A 22,510-nucleotide genomic window follows, 5' to 3' on the forward strand; every position below is an offset into this window, starting at 1 on the left:
TTGTTTTTTCAGCATTATCCACATGTTTAAGTCAGGACTTTGGGAAGACCATTCTAAAACCTTAATTCTACCCTAATTTAGCCATTCCTTTACCACTTTTGACGTGTGTTTGGGGTTGGAACACCCAACTGCGCCCAAAACCCAACCTCCGGGCTGATGATTTAAGGTTGTCGTAAAGTATTTGGAGGTAATCTTCCTTTTTCATTGTCCCATTTACCCTGTAAAGCACCCGTTCCATTGGCAGCAAAACAGGCCCAGAGCATAATACTACCACCACCATGCTTGGGATTAAGGGCCCCACCTTTTCTCCTCCAAACATATTGTTGGGTATTGTGGCCAAACAGCTCAATTTTTGTTTATTTCCTCCAGAAGGCCTTATCTTTGTCCATGTGATGTCATGCCATTGTTTTTGTTTCTGACAAGTATGTGCTCCAATCACTCTATCACAAAAAAAATAAGAGTTTAGAAATTATTGGAAACTCAAGACAGCCATGACATTATGTTCTTTACAAGCGTATGTAAACTTTTTGACCACGACTGTATATATATAAAATACATAGTTGACGCATTGGTAGATCTTGCTTTGGTTTTTGGCTGAGACCCGGGATCTTGGATTTGAAAAGGTTGGTGACCACTGACCTAGAGGTAGTTTGGCGGCGGTCGCTCTCAGTGCTGCTGGAGTAAATACCAAATGGTGTTGGCAACCAGGTGTGACGGCACGCGCAACTCACGTACCGTAACATGGCATCGTTGGATGCGTTGACCGCTCGGATTCGAGCACTGCCAAAAAGGTACCAGATTCGATACCCATCTCTACATACCATTAAATAATTAGTTATATCTTTTAAGAACTACATAGACTGAGCAGCCGTGTTTAGATGTTATACAGTGACTTAATTAAATGTGTTTGAGATGATATTGCATCCTATTTAAAAAAATATATTTTAATAATCTGGTGATTGTATGCAGATTGCTCTTGCCAACAACTCATACAGTGGTTTGGATGTTCTAAATAGTATTTCTATTTGGGGGTAGGAGCACGTGAAATCTCGTTTTATAGCACATCATTGTGGTGCATTCAAGGAACCTTGATTACAGTTTGAAACAAAGACGTCACTACTTTTTCAAAACTGGGGGGTTTTACCCCTCAGTAGATGCACTAAAAATATTATGATAATGATATAGTATTGTGATTGTTATCCACTAATAACAATATTACACGAATCAGCTAATCTCTACCTTACACTATGAAGTAAAGAGAAACGTGACAGATTGTAATTATATTAAAGTTAATATTGAAAGTTATATGATTATTGAAACTCAGATCCTGGCTACTTTAAAAAAAAAAAAAATTTAACACTAAATAATTTAGGGGGCTTTAAGAATGTTTTATTGGGCCTTTATCCCCCCTAAAACATCCCACCTGTCAGTGGTTCAAAAACTTGATAAAACACTATTGATGAAACTAAGAAATAAGCATATTAATATTGCAGGCTTTTTGATCGTGGAGTGCTACCGAGTTTTCACATGTGTAGAACGTATCATAAAATTATTGGCATGCAGGAGGGAACTAGATATTTTAATCCCATCTTTAAAAAGCCTAAAAAAGTTGTTTTTTCCCATACAAAATATTGAAGACACTACAAGCTGCATGCAAAAACCAGCATGTGTTTTAAACAGCTAATTTGAACCAAATTAAGTCAATAATTTGTTTTTTTTTAGTGCATGTAAACATTCAGAGTGTGTATATGTGGGACGGTGATGTATATTTTTGTGTAATAAAATAAGTAATAATAAAGACCAAAATGGGTCCACAAACAAAATCTTGTTTTGGGCCACAAAAAAGTCTAAGGATTTAATATTGCCATGATATATACGACTATTAGCCGCCCAGGCTGTGCGGACCGCAATTACACTAAACAATGAAATTAAGTACAATAATATAAAATACTTTGTCATTGCACTTAAAAAGTACAGCAACATAAGTTTTCAGTCCACACCGTCCAAGAACTGACATAGTATATATAGTTACATGGGTGGACAGAACAGGAAGGATGATGGGTCGGAGGAGTAGAAGGAGAGGAAAAATCAAGGGGAGTGTGAGGTGGGGTCAGTATGTGTGCATGCAGGAGATGTGAGGGAGAGGGAGGGGGAGCATCCGCCTTCGTTGAGAGCCAGAAGAAGAAGACGGCCACAAATGGCCCACGGGCTGCGAGTGTGAGACCTCTGTTCTCATATCATCTTGATAAATTATACAGCAGAATCTAGAGCAGGGGGTTCCAAAGTATGCCACAGTGAGCCTTTTTTCAGAAAAAATAAATACTAATTCTAAAGCTCACACTAAAATCTGACTATTGTTGACTTAAACATTACAAAAGTTAACAAGATTGAACATGTTTTTGTTTATTATTTTTGTCAAGCTGCTAACCATCCCTTCAAGGGGAACCACACTTGTTTTAATTGTGTATTATTTACAATCCTTATGTATGACAAGAACACATATGTCTTTGTCTTTATTTTGTGCATTGTAACTCGTAAATACACATTAATAAAAGTCAGCTAACAATGGTGCTAATGGAAGTCGCTCTATTCCGCCTATAAAGCGCTCTAAAAAACATCCAAAAGCCTCATCAACATTATATATATATATATATATATATATATATATATATATATATATATATATATATATATATATATATATATATAAAATGTAGTAACATTCATAATCACATGTAACATTTACATATTTTGATCATTTTAAACATAAGACGGTATATTAATTTCACATCGCATTACAACACATACGTTTCCCTTCAACAACAACACTACTACTAATTATAGAAGACTTCATTAGAGACAACAAACACTACCTTGGCACAAATGATGATCCTCAACATTATATTTGTAAGCTTAAATATGAGGAAGATAAGCTACAAGTTTTAGAAGCTGAGTGCTAAACAGATCCAGCTTTACTAAGCATCATGTAACAGTATTGCTAAGTGCTAAACAAGAAATATAATCTACCATTATAACAAAACAATCACTTACTGCACAATGTCTGCGCTCACTGGGATTCCGTCTGAAATATGTCAGTTCAGTTGAAGAATTAATCATAATCCTCCTGAAGGGTAAAACAAATGGCTTTGATTCATTGATTGAAGATTTTGTTAGCAAATTGTGAGATTGTGCGTGCCGCTAACGAGCGTCTTTTGGTGCCTTTCTTGCCATCTCCGGGTATAAGTTCAATGTCAAAGTTGACCAACTTCTCGAATTATGGCCACATCCTTCTACTATCCAGGTGAGAGGCATGATTTCTTAAATATGATAAACTTTCACCAGCTTAGGGGTAATACAGCAGCTCACCGGCTCAATATGTCGACATAACAGCATAAGCGAGTTCGCTCTCTGTGATCACGGCACAGCTAAAAGTAGTTTGACTGAGTTAGCAGTTATACAAAAGTAATAACAATATAGCTAATACTTAATATTTAGGTCACAAGGTGTAAATGGAGTGTTGTTGGCGTTTTTTTTAGAAAGCTTTGCATAGTCGCCATGTTTCAAGCCAAACAACTCTAGTGCGCATGCACCGGCTCTGCTGAGACTCAGTGTCCAGGAAGAAAGCAGTTTTGTCTAAAATGCATTAACAAGCGGTAGACAATGGATGGATGGGTTGTTCAGTAATTTAAAAAAAAAACTGTATTACTAACTGTCTGAAATGCTACCACGGTTTATCATTATACCATTTACCGTTACATTCCTAATCACGACGTCCGCTTTTTTAAAATTTAAAGCATTATTGATTAAGGGTCACTGCAGACTTTAAGGGTCTACAGACATAATAAAACATCACTTACTGTACAATTTCTGCTGTCATTAGGATGTCGACTGCTAGGATGTTCATATATTCCCTGTCACGGCTCGGGCGCACATCAGTGTGCATTCATCTGTGCGCTGCGCTGAGCGGAACTCCGAGAGCGCAGCTCCGAGAGCAAGCAAAGCGCACGCCAGACCGGCGGCACCAAGCAGCTACAACCAATCGCCAGCAATCAGCACACCTGGAGCTGATGATCATATTCTGCCCCCTATTTACTGCCCCCTTGTGGAACTGTGCCGTCACTCCTCCTCCAACCATAACATTCCCACTTAGATTAAAAATTACTCATAATCCTTGCGAAGAAAAGGGGGGTTAAACCAAGCGACTTTTTCTGTCGTTCTTGCCATGTCCGGGTCTAAATTAGCTGTCAAAGTGTAACATCTTGACGAAATACGTCCTCATCCTTCTACTATCCAGGTGAGAGGCCTTATTTATGATCTCCAATAAAGTTTGACGAGCAAGGAAACGAGGAAGCAGCTGATCAGTTGATCATGTCAAGATTGGCACACAAACTTGTGTTCACTGCCCCGCTATAAATAGTTTGTCTGCAATAGCGTTTATATTAACAATACCATTAATATTTGGTTAATATTGAAGTCACGAAATGTAAATTGAGTATTGTTGGCGGTTTTTGGATGTTTTTTGGCAGGGGTTTTATGTTGCGGAATAGAGGACCTCCCATTGGGTCCACTGTAAGCAGACTTTTATTTACGTTTATTTGATATTTAGAATGCATTAAAAAAAAGTACATCAGTCGTAATGTCTTTCATAATGATTGTGAAGGATAGGCAACATTCCCCTAAAACGTGCAGTTCCCCTTTAAAAGCCCTTGAGGCCCATCCCACGCAAAACCACCAAAACGTAGCATTCTAATCAATTATAAATTTGGTAACACTTTACTATGGGAAACATATTCTAAGTAACAAAGACTTAATTTAGAGTTATTTGGACACTAGGGGAACATATAAGGGTTAGGGTTAGGGTTACTAATAAGCAATAATTCTGAGGTTATTGAGGGAAGGCCATGCAGAATAAGGCATTAATAAGTACTTAATAATGACTAATTAAGAGGCAATATGTTATTAATCTGCATGTTAACAAGCAACTAATTAATGGTGAATATGTTCCCCATACTATGCCTCAAATGTCATAAATTGTAAGAGGAATAGGGAATGAAAAGGCATCTTTTTTGTGTTTCTACTAACAATGAGTATTGATGCCAAAGTCATAAATGCTAATGTTCAAAAGGCCTTTATGGGTCAAAACCTTAACCCCGTCCGTCACATCATAGTCCTGATCTTCCAACTATGTGAGGACCATCAGACGTGGTACAGAAAGTCCCCTTGCTGCCTTTCTGCAGTTCCTCCATTATTGAAAAGCATAGATTTGTCATGGTACTGTATAGTCATTAGAGATAAGTGTTCTTGAGGTCTGTGCAGACGAGCGTGCATCCATCAGCGACATCAGCGCGCGGCGTCTTCATATCTGCCGTCTCCCTGAGAGGAAGTGAAAGGCAGGAAGCGCATCCTCTGCTATTAGCCAGCGCCACCTCCACCAATCATTTTATTCAAATAAGCCTGTGGTGCCGTACCACAGTCCCAATCAATGGCATTTATCTGCTCTTTGAAAAAAGCCGATAATGGGACGAGGCAGCCAGGGAGGGGGGGCGGAGGGGGAGGTGTCGGTGCGCCAAAGTGCTCGGTCTCTTTATGCCATTTGTGCAAAATGGAAATGGGACATGACAGTGTTGATTCCATCATTAGCCTCCAGGCTAAATGTCAGTTAAGAGTCTGTGGGGTTGGGCGGGTCCGGTGATGGAGGCACCAGGCTACGGTGGGAATGTTGTGGAGTGGGAACACGTTAAAACGGTCAACATGATCGTGATTTGGTACGGCACGTACTTCGGTTGTTAAGACTGGCTTTTGGTTACATTTTGATCCTGCTTCGCTTTAAGGTATGAAACATAAGAAAAACCTGAAAACTGCTAGCAGGTAATTTTCCAAATAATCAAATTCTCGGTAACACTTTAGTATGGGGAACATATTCAACATTAATTAGTTGCTTATTAACATGCAAATTAGTAACATATTGGCTCTTAATTAGTCATTATTAAGTACTTATTAATGCCTTATTCTGCATGGCCCTATCCTTAACCCGGTAATACCGGTATTTGCCCTATTTCCCCATTCGGACTAAAAATACAGCGGTATCAGTTTGAGTCCATATCGCCCATCCCTAACATCGAGCATGTGTTCTGTGGTGTGCTTTTCTGTCGTGTTGCTGCTTGCTCCTAGTATCCTATAGCCCACCATGTTTACCTTTTGTAAATGACATCACTATAATCCAAGAAAAGATCAATGGTGTGTGTTTATTGGAGGACATTTAGATGCTGAGCGTTGCACAAGTAAACATGCTGCAGGACTGCTCGTATCGGGGCCTTGCATCGCAGTCTTTAGATAAAAGCCGTTTATTTTGTTGATATCAATAATGGATCTTTTAAACCCCTTATTACAAGTAGACCTCTCATTGCGTAAAGCACAGCAGGTTTTGGAAACAGGTTGTTAAAAACAGAACACCAATACAGAAGTTCTCTTATTTGGCATCGACTTGTGTGAATTTTATTTTGTCATAAAAAATTGGATTTTGAAGGCAATGGACCTTAAAGAGCCATCTGTGCATGGAGGCAAAAACACTCCGGATGAGTGACTGGTGATTTACATTCAATGCAAAGATGCTGATCAACAGGTGGTTCTATTGTTCATCTGTCTCTGAAGCCATGCTTGTCTATTTTCTGCCATTCCCTCCTCGGGGAAAGACATTTTTTTTTTATACCTCCCCCGAATTGAAATACTATAGAAAAATGGATATTTATCTATTCATCCATACAATCTAATGTATACACACAATCATGTGATCACCAAAATAGATGAATAAATTAAAGTTAAAGTACCACTGATAGTCACACACACACTAGGTGTGGTGAAATGACTCTGCATTTGACCCATCCCCTTGTTCCACCCCCTGGGAGGTGAGGGGAGCAGTGAGCAGCAGAGGTGGCCGCGCTCGGGAATCATTTTGGTGATTTAACCCCCAATTCCAACCCTTGATGCTGAGTGCCAAGCAGGGAGGTAATGGGTCCCATTTTTATAGTCTTTGGTATGACTCGGCTGGGGTTTGAACTCACGACCTACCGATCTCAGGGCGGACACTCTAACCCCAAGGCCACTGAGCAGGCTAAATTGAGCTGAGATCTGCAACAGAACAGGCTTGACCATGCCACCCAGATACCCCCCCCCCCCCTTTCCCCATTGGGGTCTCCAAACCTGCGATAGGACACACACCTCTAGGCTTACCTTAGAGTACATGGCCCCATTGAGGACCTCTCCGTTGCGGATCCAGATGATTGAGGCGGCCGGCTTGGCGTTGTCTGCGTGGCAGGTCAGATTGAGTGGGTCGCCCGCCCTCAGGCTCACCACGGGCCCGCCGCTGATGATGGGGTCCTCGGGTGGAACTATTGATACAGGGAGACAGAGACATGAGATCAGCATAATACGATAATGGTTGACTTGTGTATCATTAACAATATGAATCTGTAAGTCACCATGACAGTGATTGCTGTATCAGAGCAAAGGGTTCTGCCGCCTCACACAAAAACACAAAACTCTTTTCACCTTGGCTGGATCTTGTGCTAGTAAAATATTTTATTCGTAGATATCAGGTGTGCCTAATGAAGTATCCTGTACAGTACAGTAGGGAAGGGATTCATTTGGCCCTATTCCTGAGTGGATCTCATGTAAAGGGAGAAGGGATGGGGGGGGTAATCATTTCGCAATGCAGTCTGCTGAAAATGATAGAAAGTGACACTCTACATAGAAACTGATGTCAAAGTTGGAGTTGCCATAAAACACATGTTAAGATATAGTGGACCCATCCAATCCAATCCACTTTATTTACATAGCACATTTCATAAAACAATATAATTTTCACAAAGTGCTGCACAGAAGTTAAGTCAAGCATACCAGAAGAGTCAGTAATATAAAACATTTAAAATACATCAGAGAAAATAAAATTGACTAAAATCACAAAACTCTCATGCTGGTTTAAAAGCCAAAGAGTAAAAATATGTTCAAAAGTTTTGGAGCCACAGCAGAAAATGCACGATCACCTCTGGATTTTAAACTGGTTTTTGGGACGACAAGAAGAAACTGGTCAGCTGACCTCAGAGACCTTGTTGGTGTGTACATTTTTAAAAGGTCTGACATATATTGTGGCGCTAATCCGTTAAGAGATTTAAAAACAAACAAACAATATTTTCAAATGAATTCTAAAATGAACTGGGAGCCTGTGCAGGGATTCTAAAATAGGAGTAATGTGTTCATGTTTTTTAGTGCCAGTTAAAAAACGAGCAGTAGCATTTTGGACTAACTCAATCAAGCAACTGAGGCCGATGGTTCATACCAACGTAGAGGGAGTTGCAGTAGTCCAAACGTGATGAAATAAAAACATGGATTAAGCGCTCAAAGTCGTTAAAAGATAAAACTGATTGAATTTTTGCTAAAAGTCTTAGATGATAAAAACTACATCGTACAACGTAGTTAACCTGCTGCTCCAATTTAAAATCTTTGTCGAACTTGAATCCAAGATTTGTGACTGTTGGTTTTAAATAAGGCAGTGGTTCTTAACCTGGGTTCGATCGAACCCTAGGGGTTCGGTGAGTCGGGCTCAGGGGTTCGGCGGAGGTCAAGACACACCCAACTCATCGTGTAAATAAAAACTTCTCCCTATCAGCGTATTACGGATACGGCAACAGCAGAAGTCAGACTGATTTGCAGGTGTGTAATTTGTTGTGAGTTTATGCACTGTGTTGGTTTTGTTGTTTGAACAAGGTGATGTTCATGCACGGTTCATTTTGTGCACCAGTATAAAAACATAGTAACACTTTAATATGGGGAACATATTCACCATTAATTAGTTGCTTATTAACATGCAAATTAGTAACATAATGGCTCTTAACTAGTCATTATTAAGTACTTATTAATGCCTTATTTGGCATGGCCTTATTATAACCCTAACCCTCTAACCCTAACCCTAACCAAATGACTCTAAATTAAGTCTGTGTTACTTAGAATATGTTCCCCTCGTGTCCAAAAAACTCTAAATTAAGTCTTTGTTACTTAGAATATGTTCCACATACTAAAGTGTTACCAAAAACATACAACTTTGTCTTGAATTTGAAAAAAAACATTTTATTTTTCATTAAAGAAGAGTCCAGTGAATGGGCATATGAAACTGGTGGGGTTCGGTACCTCCAACAAGGTTAAGAACCACTGAAATAAGGCATCAGGGGGTCCAGGTCACTGGGGTGAGCAGTCTGTTTTACTTTTGAGTCAAATAAAATAATTTCCGTCTTGCTCTCATTTAAGTTTGGAATCTGTCACGTTTCATGTGTCAGGTAAACCGTGCAATATACACCCCCTTCCTATTAGATATAATCCTATACAAGGTGAAGTAAATGGTAAATGGGTTATACTTGTATAGCGCTTTTCTACCTTCAAGGTACTCAAAGCGCTTTGACACTATTTCCACATTCACCCATTCACACACACACATTCACACACTGATGGTGGGAGCTGCCATGCAAGGCGCTAACCAGCAGCCATCAGGAGCAAGGGTGAAGTGTCTTGCTCAAGGACACAACGGACGTGACGAGGTTGGTAGAAGGTGGGGATTGAACCAGGAACCCTCAGGTTGCTGGCATGGCCACTCTCTCAACCACGCCACGCCATCCCCAAAGTGAAGTGTGTGAATTATATTTATATTGCACTTTTCTCTATTGACTCAAAGTGCTTTACACAGTGGAATCTAAGTTACATTTAAACCAGTGTGGGTGGCACTGGGAGCAGGTGGGAAACGTGTCTTACCCAAGGACACAACGGCAGTGACGAGGATGGCAGTACCTGGGATCGAACCTGGAATCCTCAAGTTGATGGCACGGCCACTCTACCAACCGAGCTATACCGCTAGGTAAAACAAATAAAATACCCTCACATGTCACCCGGGGGAGCTACCCGACACTCAGAATGTAGATGTACAAAACATGAAAGTTTTGCATATTGAAGCGAGTTATATTTATATAGCGCTTTTTCTCTAGTGACTCAAAGCGCTTTACATAGTGAAACCCATTATCTACATTTAAACCAGTATGGGTGGCACTGGGAGAAGTTGGGTAAAGTGTCTTGCCCAAGGCCGGAAGCAGGAATCGAACCTGGAACTGTCAACTTGCTGGCCTGGCCGCTCTACCAAGCGAGCCACACCGCCCCAATAGATGATCAACTCTGTCACTGTTCAATAGATCAGTCAATATAGGCCCACTTTGGATCCATGCACAAATACCGGCATTAATGATAATCCACTAACCGCCTTCAGACACACGTCAGCGTCACGCGTGTTTTACTCCCCCGTGCTTTGACAAACACAACAACGAGACAGAAGCATCTCAGCCGCGCTATGTGCACGTCTACATGCCATTGATCAAAGTGCCGCTCCTCTTCTACCCATGAGCTGTGTTCTTTTTTTTTTTTTTTTTTTTTCAATCTAACTCAAACTGCAGTGAATTATTGATTGACCCGAATGCTCATTACAATGCAGATCTGGGGCGAGACGAAATCAAAGGCTGCAGGCTGCTTTCGAATCTTTCCACACAAGCGCCATGATTGGAAGGAAGGGTTGTTATGGGTTAGATTTGTGCTGTCAGGCATCACCGGAGATGAATGCAAATAAAGGAAATGTAATTTGGGACACGGTTTTGCACATTTAATGACAATACGTATAATTGGGCTGGTTGACAGCCCGCATGAAGGAATATGCGGCGTGCTGCAAGAGCTGTGCATACGACATTGTTTTCCTACTCTTACCAGTGGAGTTTTAAATGAACTGATACATTTGGGGATGGTAACATCATCCGCTTTTATTTGTTTGTTGCAACCGTTTTTACAACGACTGCGCCCGAGAATTACTCAATGGATTACAGTTAAAGTCGTGCGATCCTTTATTGATCCCTCTTTGCACATTTGAGTTTATTTTCAAACACTATATAATGTAGATTATGTTCAGACAGCCATTGTGTTACGAGGGTTTGTTCACTTTCTGTGTTTAAAATGTTAGCGTTTTATCATATTAAAAAAGAGCATTGCAAAATGAATGCAGTGATGAAAGAACAAAGCAAAAGGTACATAAAGAAATTGAATTAAAGTGACAAACATTGTATGTAGTATAAATAAATGTGGTGTATATTTATATGAGGGATGGTTTGCAAGCTTTACGCAGACGCCTTGAGGGTGCTAACTTTCCAGTGTTGTAAGCATTATATCCCGCCTTCTTCTTGCTTTTATCACGTAATAATGTAAACTACGCCCACACGTAACACACACACACACACACACACACACACACACACACACACACACACACACACACACACACACACACACACACATTAGCTTTGTGCATTGTCAGCTAATGATAGCGATTCAGCAATTTTAAGCTACTCATGTTAGCTGTAATTGAATGTATATTTAATCATAACAACAACATCACTGAAAATCGTGAATTGGGACTGCTTTGGTATGTGTTCACAGTGAATAGTTGGTGACAAGTGACAAGTTTGAACGCCAAGCAAATTCCAGACACCAGCAGATGACATGGCACCCCAAACCATCACCCAACCATGCAAATTTTGCATTTCCTTTGGAAATCGAGGTCCCAGAGTCTGGAGGAAGACAGGAGAGGCACAGGATCCACGTTGCCTGAAGTCTAGTGTAAAGTTTCCACCATCAGTGATGGTTTGGGGTGCCATGTCATCTGCTGGTGTCGGTCCACTCTGTTTCCTGAGATCCAGGGTCAACGCAGCCGTCTACCAGCAAGTTTTAGAGCACTTCATGCTTCCTGCTGCTGACCTGCTCTATGGAGATGGAGATTTCAAGTTCCAACAGGACTTGGCGCCTGCACACAGCGCAAAATCTACCCGTGCCTGGTTTACGGACCATGGTATTTCTGTTCTAAATTGGCCCGCCAACTCCCCTGACCTTAGCCCCATAGAAAATATGTGGGGTATTGTGAAAAGGAAGATGCAGAATGCCAGACCCAAAAACGCAGAAGAGTTGAAGGCCACTATCAGAGCAACCTGGGCTCTCATAACACCTGAGCAGTGCCAGAAACTCATCGACTCCATGCCACGCCGCTTTAACGCAGTAATTGAGGCAAAAGGAGCTCCAACCAAGTATTGAGTATTGTACATGCTCATATTTTTCATTTTCATACTTTTCAGTTGGCCAACATTTCTAAAAATCCCTTTTTTGTATTAGCCTTAAGTAATATTCTAATTTTGTGACACACGGAATTTTGGATTTTCATTTGTTGCCACTTCAAATCATCAAAATTAAATGAAATAAACATTTGAATGCATCAGTCTGTGTGCAATGAATAAATATAATGTACAAGTTACACCTTTTGAATGCAGTTACTGAAATAAATCAAGTTTTTCAAAATATTCAAATTTACTGGCTTTTACCTGTATATATGTATATATACATATATTTATATATATATATATATATATATATATATATATATATACACACACATATATATATATATATATATATATATATATATATATATATATATATATATATATATATATATATATATATATATATATATATATATATATATGCATACATTACAGGCCAAAAGTTTGGACACACCTTCTCATTCAAAGTGTTTTCTTTATTTTCATGACTATTTACATTGTAGATTGTCAATGAAGGCATCCAAACTATGAATGAACCCATGTGGAGTTATGTACTTACCAAAAAAAGGTGAAATAACTGAAAACCTGTTTTATATTCTAGTTCCTTCAAAATAGCCACCCTTTGCTCTGATTACTTTTTTGCACACTTCTGGCATCCTCTCAATAGTAGGTAGGTAGTCATCTGAAATGGTTTTCACTTCACAGGTGCGCTTGAAGCTCATCGAGAGAATGCCAAGAGTGTGTCAAGCAGTAATCAGAGCAAAAGGTGGCTATTTTTAAGAAACTAGAATATAAAATGAAGTGAAGTGACTGGGATGGGAATCAACAACTCCAAGTCCGAGTCCATGGTTCTCGCCCGGAAAAGGGTGGAGTGCCATCTCCGGGTTGGGGTGGAGACCCTGCCCCAAGTGGAGGAGTTCAAATATCTCGGAGTCTTGTTCACGAGTGAGGGAAGAGTGGATCGTGAGATCGACAGGCGGATCGGTGCGGCGTCTTCAGTAATGCGGACGCTGTATCGATCCGTAGTGGTGAAGAAAGAGCTGAGCCGGAAGGCAAAGCTCTCAATTTACCGGTCGATCTACGTTCCCATCCTCACCTATGGTCATGAGCTTTGGGTCATGACCGAAAGGACAAGATCACGGGTACAAGCGGCCAAAACGAGTTTCCTCCGCCGGGTGGCGGGGCTCTCCCTTAGAGATAGGGTGAGAAGCTCTGTCATTCGGGAGGAGCTCAAAGTAAAGCCACTGCTTCTCCACATTGAGAGGAGCCAGATAAGGTGGTTCGGGTATCTGGTCAGGATGCCACCCGAACGCCTCCCTAGGGAGGTGTTTAGGGCACGTCCGACCAATAGGAGGCCACGGGGAAGACCCAGGACACATTGGGAAGACCATCTCTCCCGGCTGGCCTGGGAACGCCTCGGGATCCCCCGGGAGGAGCTGGACGAAGTGGCTGGGGAGAGGGAAGTCTGGGCTTCCCTGCTTAGGCTGCTGCCCCCGCGACCCGACCTCGGATAAGCGGAAGAAGATGGATTGATGGATGGATAAAATATAACATATAAACCGGAAAGTAAACATAGGAAGGAACGCTGAAACAGAAATAGCCTTTAAACATAGGAAAATTATAACAAATACAAAACGAGACATGACATGGACTTTGACTGGTCATGACATTCAAAACATTAAATTGCAACTGGACTGTTTAATCTTCAAATACGTTTCACCACTCATCTGATTAGGCTTTATTATGTAATGCTCACAGTCTTAGAAAGAGAAGCTTTAGTCTGAGAGCATGGTGCAGGGTCCAAAGTGTTTATCCTCAACAAGATACTCTTACCAATTAGTCAATGATGCTCATCCCTTCTACTGTACATGTAGTGCACATGGCAAAACGACTTGATAAAAACCTTCTTTTTTTTTATATCTGTATTTAACATTTCACTTTTCGTTCGGGCAACGGAGCCAAAAAGCAAACAAACTGCCTGCGATGTCTTGACTCTTTGTTTTGTTGCGAGCCTCTAATTTATCTTCTAGCTTATAGGCATACACCCCCAGGGCTACACAGTGTGTTTGATGGTGTGCAGTGGCTCGTAAAAATGTTAAATACCACTCGCTATAGTGACATTTTTTTTCCACTTCAAGTTGTACGTGCGCTAGTGCAAAAATGCATCAATGCCCACTCACAAGAAAAAATTATGGGATGGAATTAAAATAGTGCCCTTGCAGTGCATTCTAATTGTTGTACCAGAGAAGGTGTTCAGGTGTTCGATTGTCGCATGCAGTGGCATTTTGGTCCTTCACAGGCACATTTGCATGACAAATACTTCTGCATTTCAAACGCCAACACATGCAAATTGTGTTTGCCTGCCATCCTCAGAGACGTTCACATCCGCCGCCGTCTGAATGAGCGTTATGGGGAAAAGTTTAGGCCCGACAATTATTTTCGGACTCCTTTCGTTAAATCAAAGACAATTCCCTCACTGCCTCGCTATTGTGTGTTTTGAGTTAAAAATGCAGTGTTCATTTACCCGGGCTGCATTTTATGTGCTCCTCATTATTATGCGGAGGGTTCGGAGGATTCTCAGGTCGGCGCGAGCAGAACAGACGACGCCGCGTGCTAATCGAAGGGAATGGGAAAAGAAAACTGTTTGTGAGAATGTGGCCACCTTTGTGTCCTCCATCGGCGAATGGGAAACAAGGTCAGAGAGATCTCATTAGTTTGTTTGGCTGCGCGCTATGTAAATATGCCGCGTGAAGAGCGCGGTGACCCGGAGACGAGCCTAACATTTGTCATTGGGGCGGGTTGACTGGGGGAAAAAAGGCACAGTGGGTTGCAGAGATGCTGTTGAGATGGCGCGCTTGTCAGTGCACACGGCACTCGGACGTTAATTAAATGTCAAGCATAGAAGGCAGCCATGAAAGCGTTTTATGGCCTGATGGAGATGAGAGGATAATCTGACAATATGTGAAAGATAGGACTTGGAAATCTCGACAGCCATGACACGACCAAATTGAACATAATCTTAAAAACCTCTCATGGGAACAAAACCTTGTGCTTTTTGCTTTTTCGTCAAAGGAAAATAAGCCACTTATACATGAAGATTGTGGCGCCCCCTGTGGAATGTGGTAAATATGTTTCGGAAGACATGCTAGCGTACGTGTAAGTAAGTAAACGTTATTTATAAAGCGCTTTTCAAAGATAAGCACTGTACAAAACGTAGGTGAAGTAAAACAACTATTCAATTTAAAGGCTTACTGAAATGCGATTTTCTTATTTAAAAGGGGATAGCAGGTCCATTCTATGTGTCATACTTGATCTTTCGCGATATTGCCATATTTTTGCTGAAAGGATTTAGTAAAGAACATTGACGATAAAGTTCGCAACTTTTGGTCGCTGATAAAAAAGCCTTGCCTGTACCGGAAGTAACAGACGAGTAGGGTGACGCCACAGGTTGTGGAGCTCCTCACATCCGCACATTGTTTACAATCATGGCCACCAGCAGCGAGAGCGATTCGGACCGAGAAAGCGACAATTTCCCCATTAATTCGAGCGAGGATGAATGATTCATGGATGAGGAAAGTGAGAGTGAAGGACTAGAGGGTAGTGGGAGCGATTCAGATAGGGAAGATGCTGTGAGAGGCGGGTGGGACCTGATATTCAGCTGGGAATGACTAAATCAGTAAATAAACACAAGACATATATATACTCTATTAGCCACAACACAACCAGGCTTATATTTAATATGCCACAAATTAATCCCGCAAAACAAACACCTCCCCCCTCCCGTCCATATAACCCGCCAATACAACTCAAACACCTGCACAACACACTCAATCCCACAGCCCAAAGTACCGTTCACCTCCCCAAAGTTCATACAGCACATATATTTCCCCAAAGTTCCCAAAGTTACGTACGTGACATGCACATAGCAGCTTGCACGTACGGGCAAGCGATCAAATGTTTGGAAGCCGCAGCTGCATGCGTACTCACGGTACCGCGTCTGCGCATCCAGCTCAAAGTCCTCCTGGTAAGAGTCACTGTTTTCCCAGTTCTCCACAGGCCAATGGTAAAGCTTGACTGTCATCTTCCGGGAATGTAAACAATGAAACACCGGCTGTTTGTGTTGCTGCAGTCTGCTGCAATACACCGCTTCCCCCCCTACAGCTTTCTTCTTTGCTGTCTCCATTGTTCATTGAAAAAATTGCAAAAGATTCACCAACACAGATGTACAGAATACTGTGGAATTTTGCGATGAAAACAGACGACTTAATAGCTGGCCACCATGCTGTCCCAAAATGTCCTCTACAATCCGTGACGTCACGTGCTGACGTCATCATACCGAGACGTTTTCAGCAGGATATTTTGCGCGAAATTTAAAATTGCACTTTAGTAAGCTAAACCGGCCGTATTGGCATGTGTTGCAATGTTAAGATTTCATCATTGATATATAAACTATCAGACTGCGTGGTCGGTAGTAGTGGGTTTCAGTAGGCCTTTAAAACAACGGTTGATTAAAATTGATGGTTAAAAGGTGCATTAACTAAAAGCTTTACTAAAAAGAGAAGTTTTCAAAAGTTTCTTAATAGTGGCAACACAGTCAAGATCACAGAGGGACTGGTGCAAATTGTTCCAGAGTCTTGGAGCTATAGCCTGGAATGCCAGGTCTCCGCGGGTTTTAAAATGCGTTTTTGGGATCTTTAGAAGACCCTGGCCTGAAGACCGGAGGCTGCGCCCTGAAGAGTAGAAGACCGCTCTCCAAGATAAATGTTGTCCATTATTATTACTACCGGCACTTTATAAAACAACTTGAATTGTTATTTAATTGTTTTTGTACAATATTTCTTATTCAAAATTGAGTTTTTCTTTTTAAAAGTCATGTCACATGTTAAACGTGTCCTGTTTTGTGGGGGCCAAGCGCGGAATAAAAGGATTTCAATTGATTTCAATGGTGATGCTGTTAGCAATAAGAGTTCTTCAAGGTATGAGCAGCGCCATGGAAAAATTTAATACAAATTTCAAAGTAACACTTCCAAAGACATGCACCTGGGGATAGGTTGATTGGCAACACTAAATTGGCCCTAGTGTGTGAATGTGAGTGTGAATGTTGTCTGTCTATCTGTGTTGGCCCTGCGATGAGGTGGCGACTTTTTCAGGGTGTACCCCGCCTTCCGCCCGATTGTAGCTGAGATAGGCTCCAGCACCCCCCGCGACCCCAAAGGGAACAAGCGGTAGAAAATGGATGGATGTAGTATGTTATGACAGGCTTGTAAATATAATGAAAATCAATGTATATGGCGCTAGATATTTAGACATTAGTTAGATAGCTGCATAGCCAAGTGCAATCCATACTATTGGAACACCTAAAACAGGTGTCGCTTCTTCTCCTCCTAACCCTACTTTGGAGCTTGGCGTGAACATCAACAACAACTAGGACTGCAATCCTATGATTTTTTTCAGCTCCCACATTATTGCTGCTATAATTTCTGCCTCCTTCGAAAACCCTATTCATAAATCTGCCAGAACAAAATAAACTCTGGAGTGTCATAACGAATTAAAACTAAACAACTACAATAAAAGTGACTTCACATCAATTAGTTGTAACTCCAACAACAATCTGGATGTCGCTTCAGTCGCCATTGTTCACAACTGCTATTACTTAAGTTTTGCATGACGGCGGTCATGTTTTTTAACCAGCTTTGCTCACATTTTGCCAACCTGTGCTTGTCCCCAAATGTCACGCTTATTCGGCCAGACACCTCAAAGTTGCTTTGCTTGAAACGCTGCCGGGAAAATAAAGACGATTCGACCCATGGGGTTTAAATCAAACCCCATTATTAGACATAATAACAGCTCCACTTTGTGGTGTCGGAAAAATTATAGCACAAGCAACCTAGTAGGGGGTGTATGTTTTGATTTGTGTAGCATTTTTGTGTACGGCGGTTCAGGAGAAAATACTCGGATTTCAAAAACACAGTACAGCCGCTCCATCACTGCACTTATTGTGTATTAGTTTAATTGCGGCTTATTTATTAGTTAGCACGTTGCAACAACAATAAAATTGGGAAGAACCAATTAAAAGTGAATGCCCAGAGCCATTTGAGCCACGGGGGGTTCACAGCAAGACTTAATAGCGCACGAGGTAGTCATATTTTCATGGTGCTTGCTGAAGGAAACGGTAAAAACTGACCAATAACACATCATTATGACTGACGCAAAATTCATTTCATTTGGTCCAAAATGGTCCACTTAGTCCACCTTATTACCGCCAGGTCTGACAGTTATACAGATTCCATGGCTTGAACTTGAATCAGCCATCATCATTACTGGGCTGTTTGCTAACTCGGCAGTCCCTAATGGTTCTAAATTAGCTCTTTACTGCAGCTATTCGATAGTCTTGGCATAAGTAGTGTGGTCAGTGGGACAGAGTGATTGCTCCTCTTTAATTACAGGGGCTGACTCACCGCAAAACCGGCAGCGCTCTCGATCCCCCCCCTCCTCCATTGGTATGATAACGCAATTGCTTTCAGCGCTTTCACAAATTTTCAATCTTAGATTGCTACACTTGGTCTCCGATGCCTCCATGCAGTAAGCCGCTGCTGGTGTATCCGAAACAGCGTATTGTTTTCTTGTGAAACAATACGTTGTAAATATCACCTTCAAATTGCAACATCTTCATCTACTCAGTATTCTGCCAAACTATTTGGATAGCAATGCCAAAAAGTGCCTTTTAAAAGGAGCACACAAACCTTTGTCTTGACCTTTCTTTTAGTGAGCATCCCAAGAACAGGTGTTAAACTCAATGCCACATCTTTTATGTGGTCGGCAAAGGCCTGGTAATAATAAAAAACTTTAAACGTTTTGCAAAATTTGTTAACATTTTGACCAAAACAAATTGTGCTGCATGTAGCTACAGTTCTTAACTGAATATTACTCTATAATACGGCTGTCAAAAAAAAACAACGCAGATTTATCACACAATTTATTTTGACTGCACTCAAATGTGTGAGCATGAGTGTGAATAGTTATCTGTTTATTAGGAGTGTCAAAAAAATCTAATTTCGAATGAATCGCATTTCTTATTTGTAACAATTCTTAATCGATTAAAACATATACATTTAAAATATATATATACATACACTGTATTGCCAAAGGTATTTGGCCACCTGCCTTGACTCACATACGAACTTGAAGTGCCATCCCATTCCTAACCCATAGGGTTCAATATGATGTGGGTCCACCTTTTGCAGCTATTACAGCTTCAACTCTTCTAGGAAGGCTGTCCACAAGGCTGTGGAGTGTGTTTATAGGGATTTTTGACCATTCCTCCAAAAGCACATTGGTGAGGTCACACACTGATGTTAGTCGAGAAGGCCTGGCTCTCAGTCTACGTTCTAATTCATCCCAAAGGTGTTCTATCGGGTTCAGGTCAGGACTCTGTGCAGGCTAGTCAAGTCCTTTCACACCAGACTCCGCCATCCATGTTTTTATGGACCTTGCTTTGTGCACTGGTGCACAGTCATGTTGGAAGAGGAAGGGGTCCGCTCCAAACTGTTCCCACAAGGTTGGGAGCATGGAATTGTCCAAAATGTTTTGTTATCCTGGACCATTCAAAGTTCCTTTCACTGGAACTGAGGGACCAAGCCCAACTCCTGAAAAACAACCCCACACCATAATTCCTCCTCCACCAAATTTGACACTCGGCACAACGCAGTCCGAAATGTACCGTTCTCCTGGCAACCTCCAAACCCAGACTCGTCCATCAGATTGCCAAATGTAAAAACGTGATTAATCACTCCAAAAAACAAGTCTCCACTGCTCTAGAGTCCAGTGGCGACGTGCTTTACACCACTGCATTGACGCTTTGCATTGGACTTGGTGATGTATGGCTTAGATGCAGCTGATCGGCCATGGAAACCCATTCAATTAAGCTCTCTGTGTACTGTACGTGGGCTAATTGGAAGGTCACATGAAGTTTGGAGCTCTGTAGCAACGTCTTTGCCCTATGAGCTTCAGCATCCGCTGACCCCTCTCTGTCAGTTTACGTGGCCTACCCCTTCATGGCTGAGTTGCTGTTGTTCCTATAGTCTTCCATGTTCTTATAATAAAGCCGACAGTTGACTTTGGAATATTTAGGAGCGAGAACATTTCACGACTGGATTTGTTGCACAGGTGGCATCCTATGACAGTTCCACGCTGGAAATCACTGAGCTCCTGAGAGCGGCCCATTCTTTCACAAATGTTTGTAGAAACAGTCTCCATGCCTAAGTGCTTGATTTTATACACCTGTGGCCGGGCAATGTAATTAGGACATCTGATTCTGATCATTTGGATGGGTGGCCAAATATGCTTGGCAATATAGTGTATGTATGTCCTGTCCAGCAACTTTAGTAAATGTTTGTGTAGAATTTTATTAAAAAAAAAAAGTTTTCTTTTTAAGTAATGTAGACATTTATCAGAGATGTTGACCTATTTTATGGAGGAATGTAGTTAATCATAGAACTGGCATCCAATGTTATTAAAAAAGCATTGATTTTGAATCGAGAATCGATTCTGAATCAAATTGTTACCCCCAAAAATCGAATCAAATTGTGTGGTGCCCAAATAATCAAAGCCCTACTGTCGATCTGTGTTGGCCCTGTGATGAGGTGGCGACTTGGTCAGGGTGTACCCCGCCTTCCGCCCGAGTACAGCTGGGATAGGCTCCAGTCACCCCCGCCACCCCAAGAAGGACACGCGGTAGAAAATGGATGGATGCTCTAATACTTTCACCACGGATGGTTACCTAAAAGTGAGTGATCAGGTCAATGCATACATGAAAAAGACTCTGACTGGCAATTTTTGCTCAAAAATACACCCTGACTGAACTCTAGATAAAACTGTTTTTTTAACAAATACATGACATGCATTCAAGTACAACATGGCTTGTGTATGGGGGTCTTTTGTACATGAATTACATGTTTTGCAAGCAAGTAATAGCCTGTGAGTGATTATGATTGATCTGATTTGAGAATGTATTATTTTACAGCATTAATTGTATTATTTAATGCAACAGGGGAATTTTTTGTTTTGTTTTTTGGTGATTGTAACCCTTTTTGAAATAAATTCTACAATAGGTGAACTTCAATATCTGCACTACAAATTATTTGCCACTTGCTAAGATTTAAAACTTTATTTCTCAAAATTTCCCTAATTTTTAGAGCCATTTACTTATTTTTAGTCATTGAATTTACATCATAATAATTTTAGCATGAATAATAATAATTCGTCTATTCTTGTTTAAAAATGTTAAATCGAGAAAATAACTGTTTAAATAAGATATTCTGGTTTTCCCCACATAGAAAATCCCTTTTAAAAAGTCATCCCGAGGATGACTAATTTAAAAATTGAAAGTGGCTTGTTTACATGATAAAATAATTATTTGTCGCTTATAAATCCTGAAATCCTTCAGTCATCAGTCCAATCAACCATTGTAATTTTTACAATATAACTAAAACAATTAATAATTACTAAACCATCCCATGTGTGATGTCTGTAAGTATTTTCGTGCATATTTTTTACGTGCTATTGTAATGAAATCAAGCTAGCGTCGTTAGCTTTAGCAAATTTGCTAACACATTTACAAGTGTCCGTGTTAATATTATTTACTTACAACAGCATTCTTTTTGTATTGTTTCAGTTTTGTAAATTCACCAAAACGTCACTGTAGAGTTATTGAGTCTGAGTTTATCTGATTTAAAAGTTAGTTTCCGCAGCCAGTGGGTCCATGACGATGACTTATGTTTTGTTTGAACATCTGTTTTACTGCCGTTTTACAGGTACCTTTTTAAAAAAATTAAGGTATGTAAAAAAACATGTACAAAATATTTTGTATTGGTGCATGATTTGGAAGCATGAAGTGCTCTAAAACTTGCTGGTAGACGGCTGCGTTGACCCTGGATCTCAGGAAACAGAGTGGACCGACACCAGCAGATGACATGGCACCCCAAACCATCACTGATGGTGGAAACTTTACACTGGACTTCAGGCAACATGGATCCTGTGCCTCTCCTGTCTTCCTCCAGACTCTGGGACCTCGATTTCCAAAGGAAATGCAAAATTTGCATGGTTGGGTGATGGTTTGGGGTGCCATGTCATCTGCTGGTGTCGGTCCAATCTGTTTCCTGAGATCCAGGGTCAACGCAGCCGTCTACCAGCAAGTTTTAGAGCACTTCATGCTTCCTGCTGCTGACCTGCTCTATGGAGATGGAGATTTCAAGTTCCAACAGGACTTGGCGCCTGCACACAGCGCAAAATCTACCCGTGCCTGGTTTACGGACCATGGTATT

At 41.0% G+C, this 22,510-nt stretch overlaps 1 protein-coding gene across 8 annotated transcripts in view; it reads right to left on the reverse strand.

The window, feature by feature from the left end:
• Nucleotides 1-22,510, reverse strand: part of kirrel3b (kirre like nephrin family adhesion molecule 3b) — a 430,118-nt gene that overhangs the window by 124,666 nt on the left and 282,942 nt on the right. For all 8 annotated transcript variants that reach the window (XM_061972705.1, XM_061972702.1, XM_061972701.1 and 5 more), the window contains exon 6: nucleotides 7,231-7,388. In XM_061972705.1, the coding sequence (XP_061828689.1) occupies nucleotides 7,231-7,388 (158 nt within the window). The remainder of the gene's footprint in view (nucleotides 1-7,230; nucleotides 7,389-22,510) is intronic.

This window comes from Nerophis lumbriciformis, linkage group LG17 (genome assembly GCF_033978685.3).
Source record: "Nerophis lumbriciformis linkage group LG17, RoL_Nlum_v2.1, whole genome shotgun sequence".
NCBI classification, from domain to species: Eukaryota; Metazoa; Chordata; class Actinopteri; order Syngnathiformes; family Syngnathidae; genus Nerophis; species Nerophis lumbriciformis.